This window comes from Nesoenas mayeri (genome assembly GCF_963082525.1).
Source record: "Nesoenas mayeri genome assembly, chromosome: Z".
NCBI classification, from domain to species: domain Eukaryota; kingdom Metazoa; phylum Chordata; class Aves; order Columbiformes; family Columbidae; genus Nesoenas; species Nesoenas mayeri.
In genome coordinates this window covers 45,353,089-45,367,321 of record NC_137542.1, presented here as the reverse complement: position 1 = coordinate 45,367,321, position 14,233 = coordinate 45,353,089, and the positions used below count along the sequence as shown (strand labels likewise).

The window sequence follows — 14,233 nt, the reverse complement described above, 5'->3', positions numbered from 1 at the left end:
GTACCTTCCAACACTTCCAATATGGCAGACCAAAACCAAGAAATATTTATTCAATACCACAGAGAAAACTGATCAGATCTAGAAGAAGAACTTGCTTTTGATTAAAATGTCTACTCTGAAAATACTCTAAGTGTCTGACAAGGTCTGTATTTGAACTATATTTTCAGCTTTCCATATACACAAGGTAAGACATTTTTATGTGTAACGTACATCTAATAACAGTAACAAAATAGTTATATTTTTGTATATATTCAGATGTGATATACAAAGTGACCAAAGCTTAACTAACTTAATATTTAAAAAAATCTTCCTCTTAAAAAAAAAAAAATAAAATAATCTTTAGTACTGTTAATCTCATTGAAGTCCAATTACATTACAAAGCACAAATCTGTACCAAAAAGAAAAGCATTACAGAATTCATTCTGGACCTCAGGATAATTTATAATCATCTGAATTTAAAACATGAAGGTTGTTTGCTTTTCTAAAGGCTTCTCATACTACAAAAATTTAATATCAAAAAGACACCTTTTCGTTGTAATGTCTAGAATGAACACTTAAAAATCCACATGCATAACAATGCTTATATTCAAAAAGCAAAACAAGCAGCTCTCCAAAGATATGAAACACTTCTGATCCTTTCAAACCATGGTCAGAGTAATTTTTTATTTAACGTTAATTTCAAATTAAGTGCAGTAAGAATACAACAGCACTGCCAATTTTTTTTTTTTTTTTAAATGGCCCAATTTAACTGCTGCTTTAATTACAGAACTTCACTTTGAATTTTGATGTCATGGCTTGCAAACAGAAGTTTTTCTTTCTACATATGCAAAAAAAAAAATCATCACACATAGCAAACTGCATGTAGAAGCCTATTACTAAATCTAGTATCTTGCCTGAAGATATGGTAGGACTATGAGTACTGAAGGCAGTAAGGGATTTGGAAAACCCCACGCATTCCATGGAGAACACTACTACCTGCTGTGGGCTAGGCATTGGGAAGTGCCTACCTGCCAAAGAGAGAAAACATACTGTATTTGTAAAATGGGAATATATTCCTGTTATGAGAGAACTGGAAAGCTTTAAGATTAACATTAAAAACTAAGCTGTAATAACATGAACATTTTCTCTTTAAGATAAGCTTACCCCCCTCACATTACAGTTGTACTACTTGGAAAGCTTATTTCAATAACATTAACTTCTGCTTCCTACTTTCTTCTACATAATATTTATGCCAATAGTTTTAGATCCTTATTTTTCTTTACAGACCTAAACGCATAATGAATTCTTACCAAACATGAACTGTTTCAATCACTCTTAAGCTTTCAGCAGTCACATCATTTTCTTAAAAAACCCAGAAGACAAATACAACAACAGAACTAACCAGTTTTTGTCTTTAACTGCAGTTCTCCTCTGCTGGGTGTATGAGCTCCTCCTCCAAAAACAGCAGACCACATTTTGTTGTTAAGTGGATGAGCCATAATTCTATACAACTCATTGCTAGAATGTGTTGCTAGGCCATGGATGAATAGACTCAGATAGACTGCAGTTAGAATTTCACAAAGTAAAACTGTGAGACCTGGCTGGGCTTCCTCACCAGCAGAATTCAAGAGACGTATTAGAGCTGTTATTCCTGTTTGCAAAAAGAAAAAAAAGCACATATGTGTGTGTGAACATACTCTGGATTATCACTAGCAACCTCCGTTACTCAGTACCTTCTAGTGTATAAAAATTCTAAGTTTTAGAGGAAATTGAAAACTCCACAAGACAGTGACATGCTATTTATTTTTAACAGTTTATTACACCTTTTCAGTTTCCTGTTTTGGACTACTAAAGAAATACACGGCAACTTTTCAAGAAAAATAGAAAAAGAAAAATCACGAAATGTGCTCACATTTTTGGATATATCTTAAATAATACACTGTCAGCTCCCTTGTACTGAAACTCCTAAATTACAACATTTAGTTACATTGCTTACATGAATCTATCTCCCCACTCCCATGTCTCAATCTCTCTTTTCTGGTTCCTCAATTCTTTCAGTAAAGGGTGAACTTTTTATTCTCTACTTTAAATCCAGTGCATCACAGTATATTCAATGCACAGCATACAAATGTTAAGATTAAAATACTGATCTGCTCATTGACTTTCTTATGATGCCTGTTTCACCAGTTGGGTTTATAACTCCAGCATAACACTAAGTTAAAATTCTGTATTCTCAATTTACAGTGGTAAAAGCAACCAACAATGATGGGTATTAGCTTGAACTATATATTGAGTGAAAGAACACTTGTTGGACAAGTACTGAACATCTTGTGGTGTTTTTATGCTTGAATAAAAAGTTGTGAAGAGTTTCATATGTGACTCCAACTTGTGTCACTTCGTTCACGTAAGTTAAAATGTAAATAGCAGTGGCTTAAGAATTCTGCTTTGTGTCATTCTCTCCTATTTGCATAGAAAGTGTATGAAGCTACCACAAAACTTCAGAGAAATCAGTTCAAGGTGATACTGCTTAAGTGCACAAATGCTAACAATCTTGTCTCATTCACTAGAAATTTAACACTGCAGCTAATGAAACACAGGGAAAACAGATGACAATCTGATTTCTCTCTAAAATCTGTAGATTCAGTGACAGAACATTCCATGGAAAAGAAAAACAGTATAGGATCATTGCAAAGACTGCTTAAGGTTCTCCAGAAGATTTTTTTAAATGTGAATTTTTCTTATTGAAAATAATCCCATAATACGAAAGCGTATTTCTTGGTTACGCTGATGTTAAAATTAGTGGTGTAAACTGAAACTCCTACAGACATACTTTTCATAACTTAGACACCCTCTAATGTGACCCATGTAGCTTCATTAGCACACTTTAAGAGTTACCTGAAGTCCGACATGGGTTTTAGAAATACAGCTAAACATAATTAATTATAAACCTCTCACTGTCAACAGTTTCAAGTTAGTTCAGAAGTTGTAATCACTCTGAGATGGAGCACAAACTATAATAGCCTTTCAAGTCTTTTTCAAGAATAAGGACATAGAATAATAGTGAAGCTGACCTGTTGCCTGCAGAGGGAGCAAGTATAGCACAGGACAACACCCTACTTTGTTTACTTTCCCTTTACTAGAGCCTCCATTAACATTGTTTTAGCAAAAGAAAGCATGATAAATCAACTTGTGTTAGTGAATAAACAGAACTCCTATCTTACAGCTTTTGAAAACTGAAGATAAGATTTTATTATGCAAAATTATTTTCTCCACACAGTTGTTACAAACACTACTAGAAAGTCCAGAGCATAGCTACATGCTCTTACAGTGGATCCAGACAATTAAGTTTTCCTTAAGAGGAAAGAAACAAATCAACTCTAGATACCTGGCCACTGAGCAGGTGATGTATTGGGAGTCACTGTTTCTTCTAAACTTGCTGTTCTTAGAGAATGGCGCTGAGTTAATAGCACTGTCTGATACACTGTTCCAGTGAACTGATTTGCTTGAAATGAGCTGTGAAACAGAAAAGTGGGATGTCGTTTTTATAAAAAAAAAAAAAAAAAAAAAAGAGTTATGTTTAAAACTATTCAAGTGATGGCCCTTTCCAGATGTAGGCAGATGTGAGCACCGCTTTCTGGTGCATCATCTATTATACCATCACTACCAGTGAGACAGTGTGTTGACTGTTTTCTAGAAAGTACTTTTTGTAGACCTTTACCTGTAGCTGTGGCCATCGCAAAGACATTGGTAGATGCAAGCAGAGAGTGATGCTGCTAAGGTATGCATGACATATATCTGTAAGACAAAGTTTTATAGAACATATTATACCCCAGATGAACAGTGCTTTGTACCATAGCTTTCATGCATACAGATTTGTAAAAGTAGAACAAGCACTGCATATGGCAGGTATAAGCACTTATGGCAAAAATCACTTAAAAAGCCACCTGCTCTTCTGAATTCATTTCAGATAAACAATTCACTTTGAAATTAAAGGCATGGGGAGGCACTCACTTCACCAACACATAAGAGCAGATCAGCTCTAACTGCAATATTTTCAATTAAGAAACAGCAATATATTAAACCTCTATACAATAGTTATAAGTGATTATACCCTAAGACAGTAGTAATATGCTGGCTCAGAATACAAAGTCTTCCTTTAGAATGAAAATTATAATGCAGCTTCGTTTTTGACCAATTCTTGTGCAGCCCTCACACACATACGATTTACTCAGTATCAGAGTGATCACTATTTTTAGCATAGGTGATTCTATCACAAAACACACTTAGGTAAAGAGCTAGAGAATATGTTGATCCAAAAGGTGCAGTTAAAAAAATGAGTTATAGTTATTTGTCTGTTTCTTCTGAAATGAAGCACAGACTAGGAACTGAGCAATCTCTTGAGTGTTCTCTAGAAATTCCTACTAAAAGTAAACATGATTTGGAAGGTAACACGAACAAAACTTCAGGAAAGATTCAGCCTAAAACTCTAAGTTTGATTTCCAGTCCAAGGTTCAATACAGAAGAAACCTTACATAAACATTAACTTAAAAAACAGACTACCTTTTACTGTATGAACATATATATTGTTTCACAACAAAGAAGTCTGATTTACTGCACTTTGCTGACAGTTTTTATACTTCAAAGCTTAATTTTACTTAGGTCTAGGACTAAAATGTGGAGTTTACCTTAAAAATAACAGATATACTGATCATACTGTCATAAAGACAAATGTGATACTGATACTGTAGTACAGCATGTTTTCCATAACAGATGTCACCTTGGACTAATATCCAGTCATGAGAGAGGTCAACCTACTTCAGCTTGTTGAACCAGATGCTGAGCATCAACAATAAGTAATAATCAGTGGACATTATTTTAGCCTGAAGTAAGTACTACAGAAAATATTTATGTTCCACAGTTTCATTACTTGTCACAGGTAGGCACATCAGAAAGTTTTCACGACATCAGAAAAAGATTCATCACTACAGCAAGCTGAACAATAACAACAATAATAACAAACCAAATCAACCATAAGAAAATACACACCTTGTTGTTCTGAGTATCTGGATGAGGTGGCGAATCCAGGTTTATTATGGCATGTAATATATCATGAGTTAAGTTACCAAGATGTAGCAACGGATTAGCCACCACTGTTTTGGCACTAGCTGTGCAAGCAAATAGGAGAGGTATGGAGCTTTGCTCTGGTAGGGAGCTGGAAGGTATCTGTATTGACTGCTCCTAATAAAAAAACCAAAAAAAGCAAAAAACGAAGTGATAGAACAGCTTCCTAAAGGGAACATAAGAACTTTTAAAAGAGGGGAAGGAGATTCTAAACAACAAAAAAACATAACCTGCAGAAAACATGCTAAAAACAGTGTTACATTTAAGAAATGTACAATCGGTGCACGCTATAATGGGAAAATGTCAACAATAATAAGAAACACATAAAGAAAAAACTCTACAACAAACCTGAAGCAGAATAAACACAAACTAAGCTCCTCCACATACCTGCTGAGATTCCTGTAGCAGCAGAATTAATTCCATTCTGACAGATGCCAAACCTCCACCATGAGAGCCATGAAGTATACAGTAACTAAGGAACATTCTTAGGAGAGATTGGTATTTCAGAAGCCATTGCCGTCTTTTCTGAAAGTAGTCTTTGTGTAGCATATTTTTTTGCTGGTCACCTAAGTCTTCAGTGTCTTCATGTAATGTAGCTTCCTCTGGCACCACACTAACTCCTGACTGCATGTCTTCAACACTATAATCACAGGTCTTTTGAAGAGCTATCACTTCTCTTTCAAGCCACTGGTAAAGCTGATACCTCAACTTCCCACCATCTACCTCATAACCAGTGGACAGCGTACGAAGCTCTACAGTAAGAATTTTCAGGCATGCTCTAAACTTCAGCTGTGCTGATATTATATCTTCTGATGGACTTAGAATATCTTTGTCATCAACTACACTTAAAGATTCTGTGTAGCTAGAATTTGTTTCATGTAATTCTTCAGTTTTCTTCAGAGGTTTTAGCTTTTTCATTATCAGGGAAGAATCTTCACTGTCATCACTTTCACCACTGTCTGACTGTAGTTTCAAGTGTTCATCTTGGACTACCACACCTGTCTGGCTCCAGTCAAAGGAAAGAGATGAACTTGAATGTTTTCCTGATGAACAATCTGAAGATGAACCTAGACCATTGAATACTGGCTGTGACCAATCAACATTGGAAGACAGGTCTTTTGTTTCCAACTCTTTAAGTGGAGAAGATGGTGAGAAATCTTTACTAGTATCCATTAAACTAGAGGATCTACAGAATGAATTTGACCTCTTGACAACTTTGGGCATCTTTGATAACACTTCCAGGGCCAACATAGGACATCCAGCTTTTAGATGAGCATATGCAGTGGTGAAAAATAGCCGTCTTTCACCTAGATTTATTTTGTCAGCTAATCCATTTTCTACTGTTAGGCAAATGTGTGTTGAAGATGTATCAGAAGAGCCAAAATGACGTCTCAGCAAGAGTGGATGTGTTCTTAAGTAGTTATAGAAGTTAAACACTGCAGGGTTACAACTTGATGAGCCATCTTCTTCACCTGAAAAGATATTGCATCATGAGAAAAATCTACCATTCTGTATTAAATAATTCATCTGCAAAGTTCTAAGTTCATTAGAAGGCTATTAGGTCTTAACATTCATTCTGTTGTTTACTTCACTGCATGCCCCTTTTCAGCTTGCTTTTCACTGTTATAAACTGAATGCCTTGGGACAGAGGATATTGCCAAACTTAATCACTACTAAAGAGAGAATCTTAAGTGGGAGAGCAGGTAAGACCTTTAATTTAGGACAGCTGCCATTTCTTTTCCTTGCAGCCAGGTCAGCTCTACTGCTGTCAAACAAGACCACATTCCTCTTCAGTTTAGATTTCTGAAGTCTCCATCGCTAAATGACAATAAGATGTTACATCTCAGTAAAGATTTTTTTCATTAAGAATATTTTTGAAAATTTTGGATTAATATTTATTTTGTGTACACCTTAACAAAAATAAAACTTACAATAAAATTAGGAAATTCATAACATTTATACATGCTGATATCAATATTACACATGAATTAATGAGTTATAGAGTAGTGCATATTTCATTGTCACGTCCGAACTACAGCATGAAAAACCATGAAGATACGAGCATCAGCGCGGGGTGGTTCACAGAGCTTTCAAAGAGTCCAGGTTAGCTGAGATAATACCCTTACTTAACTACACATAATAGGAAAAGGTACAAGAAAGAGTACCTTTTAAGTACGGAAATAAAGCAAAACATCAGAAACATGCCACTGAACTGATTGAAGCAGAATCATATAATCTAAATACGATTTTACACAGGATGTGACCAAGATACAAACAACCGAACACTATACCCCTCATTTGCTCAAAACTATACTGAGGCATGTAAACTCTACTGAAATAATTTTTAAAATTACACAACTCTAGGGATTTGATTCTTCATTTTTTCCCCATCAAGTTTCTCTCAGTAGTCAGGACTGAAACCAGTTGGCATGCTAATTACTAGGAACCTGAAACATTTAACTTCCTTGGGAACATTAACTTCAAGAAACAATACAACTGATTCTTAGGTCTACAAATCTAGCAAGAGAACAGGGAAAAGAATCACTTTGGAGACCAGTATCTAGTGGAGTACCTCAGGGGTCAGTACTGGGGCCAGTATTATTCAATATATTCATTAACGACTTAGACGAGGGAATAGAGTGTACTATCAGCAAGTTTGCTGATGACACTAAGCTGGGAGGAGTGGCTGACACGCCAGAAGGCTGTGCTGCCATCCAGCGAGAACTAGACAGGCTGGAGAGTTGGGCGGGGAATAACCTTATGAAGTTTAACAAAGAAAAGTGTAGAGTCCTGCATCTGGGCAGGAACAACCCCAGGTTCCAGTATCGGTTGGGAAATTACATATTAGAGAGCAGTGTAGGGGAAAGGGACCTGGGGATCCTGGTGGACAACAGGATGACCATGAGCCAGCACTGTGCCCTTGTGGCCAGGAATGCCAATGGCATCCTAGGATGTATTAGAAGGGGGGTGGTTAGTAGATCAAGAGAGGTCCTCCTTCCCCTCTACTCTGCCCTGGTGAGACCCCATCTGGAATATTGTGTCCAGTTCTGGGCCCCTCAGTTCAAGAAGGACAAGGAACTGCTGGAGAGGGTCCAGCGTAGGGCAACCAAGATGATTAAGGGAGTGGAGCACCTCCCTTATGAGGAAAGGCTGAGGGAGCTGGGTCTCTTTAGTTTGGAGAAGAGGAGACTGAGGGGTGACCTTATTAATGTTTATAAATATATAAAGGGTGAGTGCCATGAGGATGGAGCCAGGCTCTTCTCGTTGGCAAACAATGATAGGACAAGGGGCAATGGGATCAAGCTGGAACACAAGAGGTTCCACTTAAATTTGAGAAAACACTTCTTCTCAGTAAGGGTGACAGAGCACTGGAACAGGCTGCCCAGGGGGGTTGTGGAGTCTCCTTCTCTGGAGACATTCAAGACCCACCTGGACATGTTCCTGTGCAACCTCACTTAGGCGTTCCTGCTCCAGCAGGGGGATTGGACTAGATGATCTTTTGAGGTCCCTTCCAATCCAGAACATACTGTGATAATTTAGGAGACTTACATGATATTTCAGGCACCATGTGAGCATCCTTGTATCAGTAAACATCAAAACCTTTTCTATGGCAGTTTATCATTGCAGTCAACCATTCTTCCCAAGGACTAAAGGCTACAAACCAGCATGTCTTCCAGACTCTGCTATCTAACTGTGCACATAGAAATTTTTTCCTAGGTTGTGATGGAGTCAAATTAACTAATGAAGTTAATTTGTCTCATGATCTTTAAGCTGCTACTAGAAAAAACTTACATCACTGAAGGGTCATGCTCATCATCCTGATACATACTCAAAGGATAAATTAAGTATCCATCCATGTGATATAGGACAGTAACAACATAATCACCACATCTACTATAAAAATCACATACATTGGTACGGCAAGCTATTTATTAGCAATGGTGAGCAACTATGCAGCAGTGGTCTTGTCTGGCCTATGCTTTAAGAAACTGCTACTTAAATGAGCAAATAGTTAAAATCAACCTAACAGGCAAAATACTAATATTCTTACCTCCACTTTCAACAGAATGTTTAATCAAAGTGTCAAGAGCCTTGCTATAGTCTTCCAAAATCCAGTAAGCCATGCTTCGCAGAAAAGGGTCACAGTACATGTTTCCTGAGCCTTCCTTTCCAGGAAACACACTTCCCAAAATTCTCTTCTGTAGTACAGATTTATAAGTACTAGATACTTCAAACTCCGACTCATAAAGTCTTGATATGACAAGAGCTAATTGAATGTCATTCAATTTTTCCAGGCAGACCTAATTGAAAATAAATATATTCACAAGACCAAACATTATAATTTCTCCTCTGGTTAAAATGATCACAAGACAGGAAGTGACAATCTGTTAAGACTGATAAGTAATTCTATCAATTCCATAAAAAATTAGCAGGAACTATACAGAATAGGTGTGGCCAACTATCCTATGCAAGATCTGACCTGCAATTTGTTTGGTTTAAGACTAAAATGACAATAGCTCTTTAAAATCAATTGGCTTCAATAAATCGTTGTCAGTGTGCATATGCCACGTCTTGAGGCTGGATCTTTTGATTACAAAGCTTTATAGAACAAATCTTTTGTTATCAAAGAGATTAATTCCCTCCCAACTTTTCAATTCAAACAGACTCAGGGAATAACTTTTTTTCTTGAAGGGATTCTAGAAGTTAATCCACACTGCTGTCAAAAAGCCTTCATTTTCAGATCTGGAACTTTGTAAGGAAAAACTATGTTGTCTTCATATATGACAAGGTAGACAGTTCGAAAGCAAATTAATGGTAAGTAGGTCTCTTAATGCTATTATTATGGAGAAATTAACCATGGGACTTTTTAGTACCACTGATATGAGAAATAAAACAGAATGAAAATGTAAAGATCAAGGACTTGTATTTGTCATAATATGGAGGGGAGGAAGGTGGGAAGGAAAAGAACCCAAACCAAACAGAATCTTCAGGGGTCATACTAATGCAAAATGAAAGTCACATTTGATATATTTTTAAGTTTGCGACAACAGGACACTCTTAAACATAAGAAGTTCATTATTTTATTACCTCCACTGCATCTTTTAAGTGTCCTGCCAATAAGAAAAATGCTGCAGAATGTTCAAAACGCTGTTTGCCAAGCAAAGAGAAAGCATTTTTTAATGCTGCTTTACGCCATCTGTCTTCAGTAAAGTTGTTTCCAAAAAACTGTGTCATTTTAGTGTCTTTTTTAGACCTGCATATTGAACAGAATTAATAACAATATTATATTTTACTAGATGCATTATGGTTCTTCATTTCCTCATACACCAGCAGAATTTTACACAGACCTTTTCATTATGAAATGCAGAGGCTCTCATCACAGTGGGAGCACAGGAAGCTTCATATTTAAGAATAAGAAACTTAAGTAAATACAAAAACTAAGATTATTTTCAATTAACCTGATACAAATACAGAAAAGCTCATTTTCCCCTGGTGAGCTTGTAAGAGTAAGTGACAATTAAAACTACAGTTTAAAAAGTTTGCAACGTTGTATGTTATACTGTGAAACGCCAGTTTGAAAGACAGACTTAATTCAGTCCTCTGACCTTAAGATCTGTAAACAAATACTTTTCCAAGAGATAGACATGTCATTCCACACATCACAAGTAATTCAGGAGGGTGAAAAAAAGAGTGATTTAAATTTCAGTACACTTGAGACTAAAACTTGAAGCATCCAACTTTGAAAAAGCAACTAAATCACCTCAGTAAATACAAGAAGCTTAAAAACTACCCATTCAAAGTAGTGACTAGTTTAGAAATCAAATCTCAGCTTTCAATGGTAATATTTGTGCTTCTTTTGGATTACCATCACACTCAACTTTTTCCCCAATTATACCAGACAGTATGAAACCCCTTGTAACAGCTTGCATGTGTCCTACCTGTATAATCCCCAGATCACAGCCTTCTTTTTCATTGCAAGGTAAAAAATTGCTGCATCAAGTGGATCATTATTCCTCTGAAAGGCTGCTTTAGCCACCTGTGAAGACAGTTAAACAGCAAAAAAATACCCAAAAATTAAATGAAACTTTGATGGGATTCCTGTTGCTTCTGGTATCCCATGCCCCATAGTGCTTGGAAGTTCTCTTTAATATAGGATCCCGCCTCTTCACGACTGAAACATGAAGATATCACAACTTCAGCCCTTTGTTTTTTGTTTGATATAATTTAGCTTATGCTTTTTCAGTTCTAGAAGCTTTTTGGCAGGTCAAATAGGAATGTCTACACCTGAAATCATAATAAAATTAATTTATTAGTTGCTCTGGTAATCAAAGGACAGATGGAGGCTTGAAGAATGGGCTGGGACCAATCACAATGGAAGAAAAGTTGTTTACAGGAGATTACTTTTGGAAGTTAGAAAGGAAAATGGGGTAAGTGGCAGCAAGAATAGTCCCAAGACTCATGTAAGGTAACCTTAAATGCAGGCCTAGGACACTTGGAACTTTTTAAACGCAAGGCAGGTAAGTTTCATCACATGATGATTACTGAAGATTAAAAAGTAGAAGTAGAGACATGCATTTTACCACTTTGTGCTTTGTAGTCAAAGTATCTTGTGCATGTCACTTTCTAGCTCAACATACTTGGCTTTTCCAAGAGCTTAAAATAAGTGATAATAAAGTTAGGCTTATTGCTGCTTCTGTGATGACTACAATACATTAAAAAAACACAACACCACCACAAAAATCACCACGTCAAAACAAAAGCATGGTTTTCTACCATGGAAACATATCAATTTGCAAGACAGATGTACAATATCTTAGTTGATAACACTTCTTATAGGTTTCTAAGAAGAATCTATTTCTGTAACTTGTTTCCTAATTCTGCTATAAAATACTATACGCTCGATGTGTATCTTGAGCATCCACGATAAGCACTGTACACCACAACCTTCAAAATGGAATATCTAAAAGCCCAACCTGTAATTCACATTAGAATCCGAAACCTGAAGTAGTAAAAAAAAAAAACACAACACGAAAAAAACCCAAAATGAAAATTCATACAATAAACTATCTGCACAAAAAACATACAGCAGTATGAAACGTTCTGGAACACTGAACATATATAAAAATATAAAACCACATAAAAAGAAGGTGAACACCAGAAGACAGCTGTTTTAAAAAAAATCTGGCAATTTTGTTTTAGAATACTATGCTTACCTTTTCTATGCATTTCCGCAGGCTATGGATATTTCGAACCCACCATCCTATACCCATAGCTCTGAGTTCTGACCATGTTGGATCTCCTTTCTGCACTGCAGGAAGCATGCTCAGTAGTTCTTCTTCCGCTACTGAATGAAAAGCCCAGGCAAAATGACTAGTAGATAAACCTACACAATAAGACATTAAAAAAAAAAAATTCACTAATAAAAATCATGCAGAATCTGAAGTCAAAGGGGTGAAGAAAAGGAAAAGAGAAGTTTGAATAGTTGATTTTTGGATTTCTAATTGCATTACTGATGAAGGAACAGAAATTTAAGAATATTTGTAAGCACTGCATACCAAATATTAATGAAAGCTCATATGGATGAGACCATGTTTTCACCTGCAAACTCTTTATTTCAGTTTGCAAAGACAGAGTTACTGACTGAAGCTTAAAATATACTTATAGTGAGTGGCATTAAGTTCAGTCATGATACAAAATGCAATACACTGATTAATCTTTTCATAGTTTTGAAATGTAGGATCGGTATTTTGACTTGGACTGGAAAATGAAAAATTTCAGATAATCACAGTAGAAAACAAGTTTGAGGATAGAGATACAAAAAAAAACTGGAAGGAAAAAATAAATCAACTACATGAGGAAGACCACAATTACTAAGCAGCAGTATAGCTGCTATGGATTAGTGCAGCTCCAGCGAGGGCCAGGAGATGCTTCTTTGCACAGAGGCACACTCAACTACACCTCTGCAAATGCCCTGGCGGTGCTTCTTACTCTCACCAATTTCTGTGCTCAGCAGCAGCAGAATGTATGTCAACTAAAAGCATTCCAGAGAGTTAACTTAGCAATACTCTGTTGTGGCAGTACTGGCAAATTCCAGTCTCTGATGCAGCTGAGAGGTGATAAACCATGAGATCGGAAATGCAGTGAATTGTCATGACTACTATGGAAAAGGTAAAGAAGCTATCACAGCTAGTCTTTAGATTTGATTAGGCCTAATGAAATCCATCTCAACCTGCTATCTGCAATATCAGGTTGGAACTACTTAAAACTATACCAAAGAAAACTAGTTGAAGTAGTCCACTGAATAATTACAGTACGTATATTAAGAGCAACACTTAAATAGTATTAAAAAAACAAGGAAATATATACTCTATTTTCTACAGCATTATTCCTGCAGAAGGTTATTGGAACAACGTGCTACCGGAAGTACAGAGAAAGCAGTTGATTTGGGAAAAACAAAAACCAAAAAAACACACACAAAAAACCTGAAACATGAAAAAACTGTTAGAAAAAAAAAAAAAAAAATCACTTCCATTCCAAGATCTCTATCTAAATAAAGCAGACATGTTCTGCAGAGTCATGTCAACTGAACAGCAATTTTATGTACAGCAACATCACAGAGTAAGGTTCACCCCATCTAAGAAAAAACATCAGTTACCTTGGTGAAGCAGTTGAGCTCGATGTACAGGAGGAAGTGAAGTTGTTAAAAAAGTGTGAAGACGAACAGCCAATAAAAATTTTAGACCACACTCGTCAAGAGTTTCTCCACCTAGAATTAAACATTTTTATATGTACTTTAGAGAAACTACCCAAAGTGGCTAAAGATGTTTAACAACAGAAATACTTTACAATTCTGTGACAACTAATGCTTTACATTAATAATTTACATAATTTACATAATTTACATAATTATAATGACTTGTTTCATAATTCTTCCCCTCAAGGAAAAGGAAAGAGGAAAATTTCAAGTATAAAAAGTTTCAAAGTTATTTGTTCTTAATGAAAGAAAAAGTGTTATCATATGAGAAAATCTATAAACCTATTTCTCAATTTCTCTACACAGTGCAAACACTAGTCATTAAGGAAGCTGTCTTTTCAAAAGTGAATTATAAACAATTACAGTATGTGGACTGAT

General features: G+C 36.1%; 1 protein-coding gene across 5 annotated transcripts in view; it reads right to left on the bottom strand.

Annotated features, from left to right (window-relative positions):
• The window catches only part of DMXL1 (Dmx like 1), a 79,397-nt gene that overhangs the window by 27,471 nt on the left and 37,693 nt on the right, over positions 1 to 14,233 (bottom strand). For 4 of the 5 annotated variants that reach the window (XM_080361921.1, XM_080361922.1, XM_080361925.1 and 1 more), the window contains 11 exons: positions 13,757 to 13,867; positions 12,315 to 12,484; positions 11,040 to 11,137; positions 10,189 to 10,354; positions 9,152 to 9,401; positions 5,488 to 6,572; positions 5,026 to 5,217; positions 3,698 to 3,774; positions 3,365 to 3,492; positions 1,382 to 1,630; positions 894 to 1,007 (listed from right to left, as the gene is read on the bottom strand). In XM_080361921.1, the coding sequence (XP_080218047.1) occupies positions 894 to 1,007; positions 1,382 to 1,630; positions 3,365 to 3,492; positions 3,698 to 3,774; positions 5,026 to 5,217; positions 5,488 to 6,572; positions 9,152 to 9,401; positions 10,189 to 10,354; positions 11,040 to 11,137; positions 12,315 to 12,484; positions 13,757 to 13,867 (2,640 nt within the window). The remainder of the gene's footprint in view (positions 1 to 893; positions 1,008 to 1,381; positions 1,631 to 3,364; positions 3,493 to 3,697; positions 3,775 to 5,025; positions 5,218 to 5,487; positions 6,573 to 9,151; positions 9,402 to 10,188; positions 10,355 to 11,039; positions 11,138 to 12,314; positions 12,485 to 13,756; positions 13,868 to 14,233) is intronic. The other variant, XM_080361923.1, reaches the window with a different exon arrangement.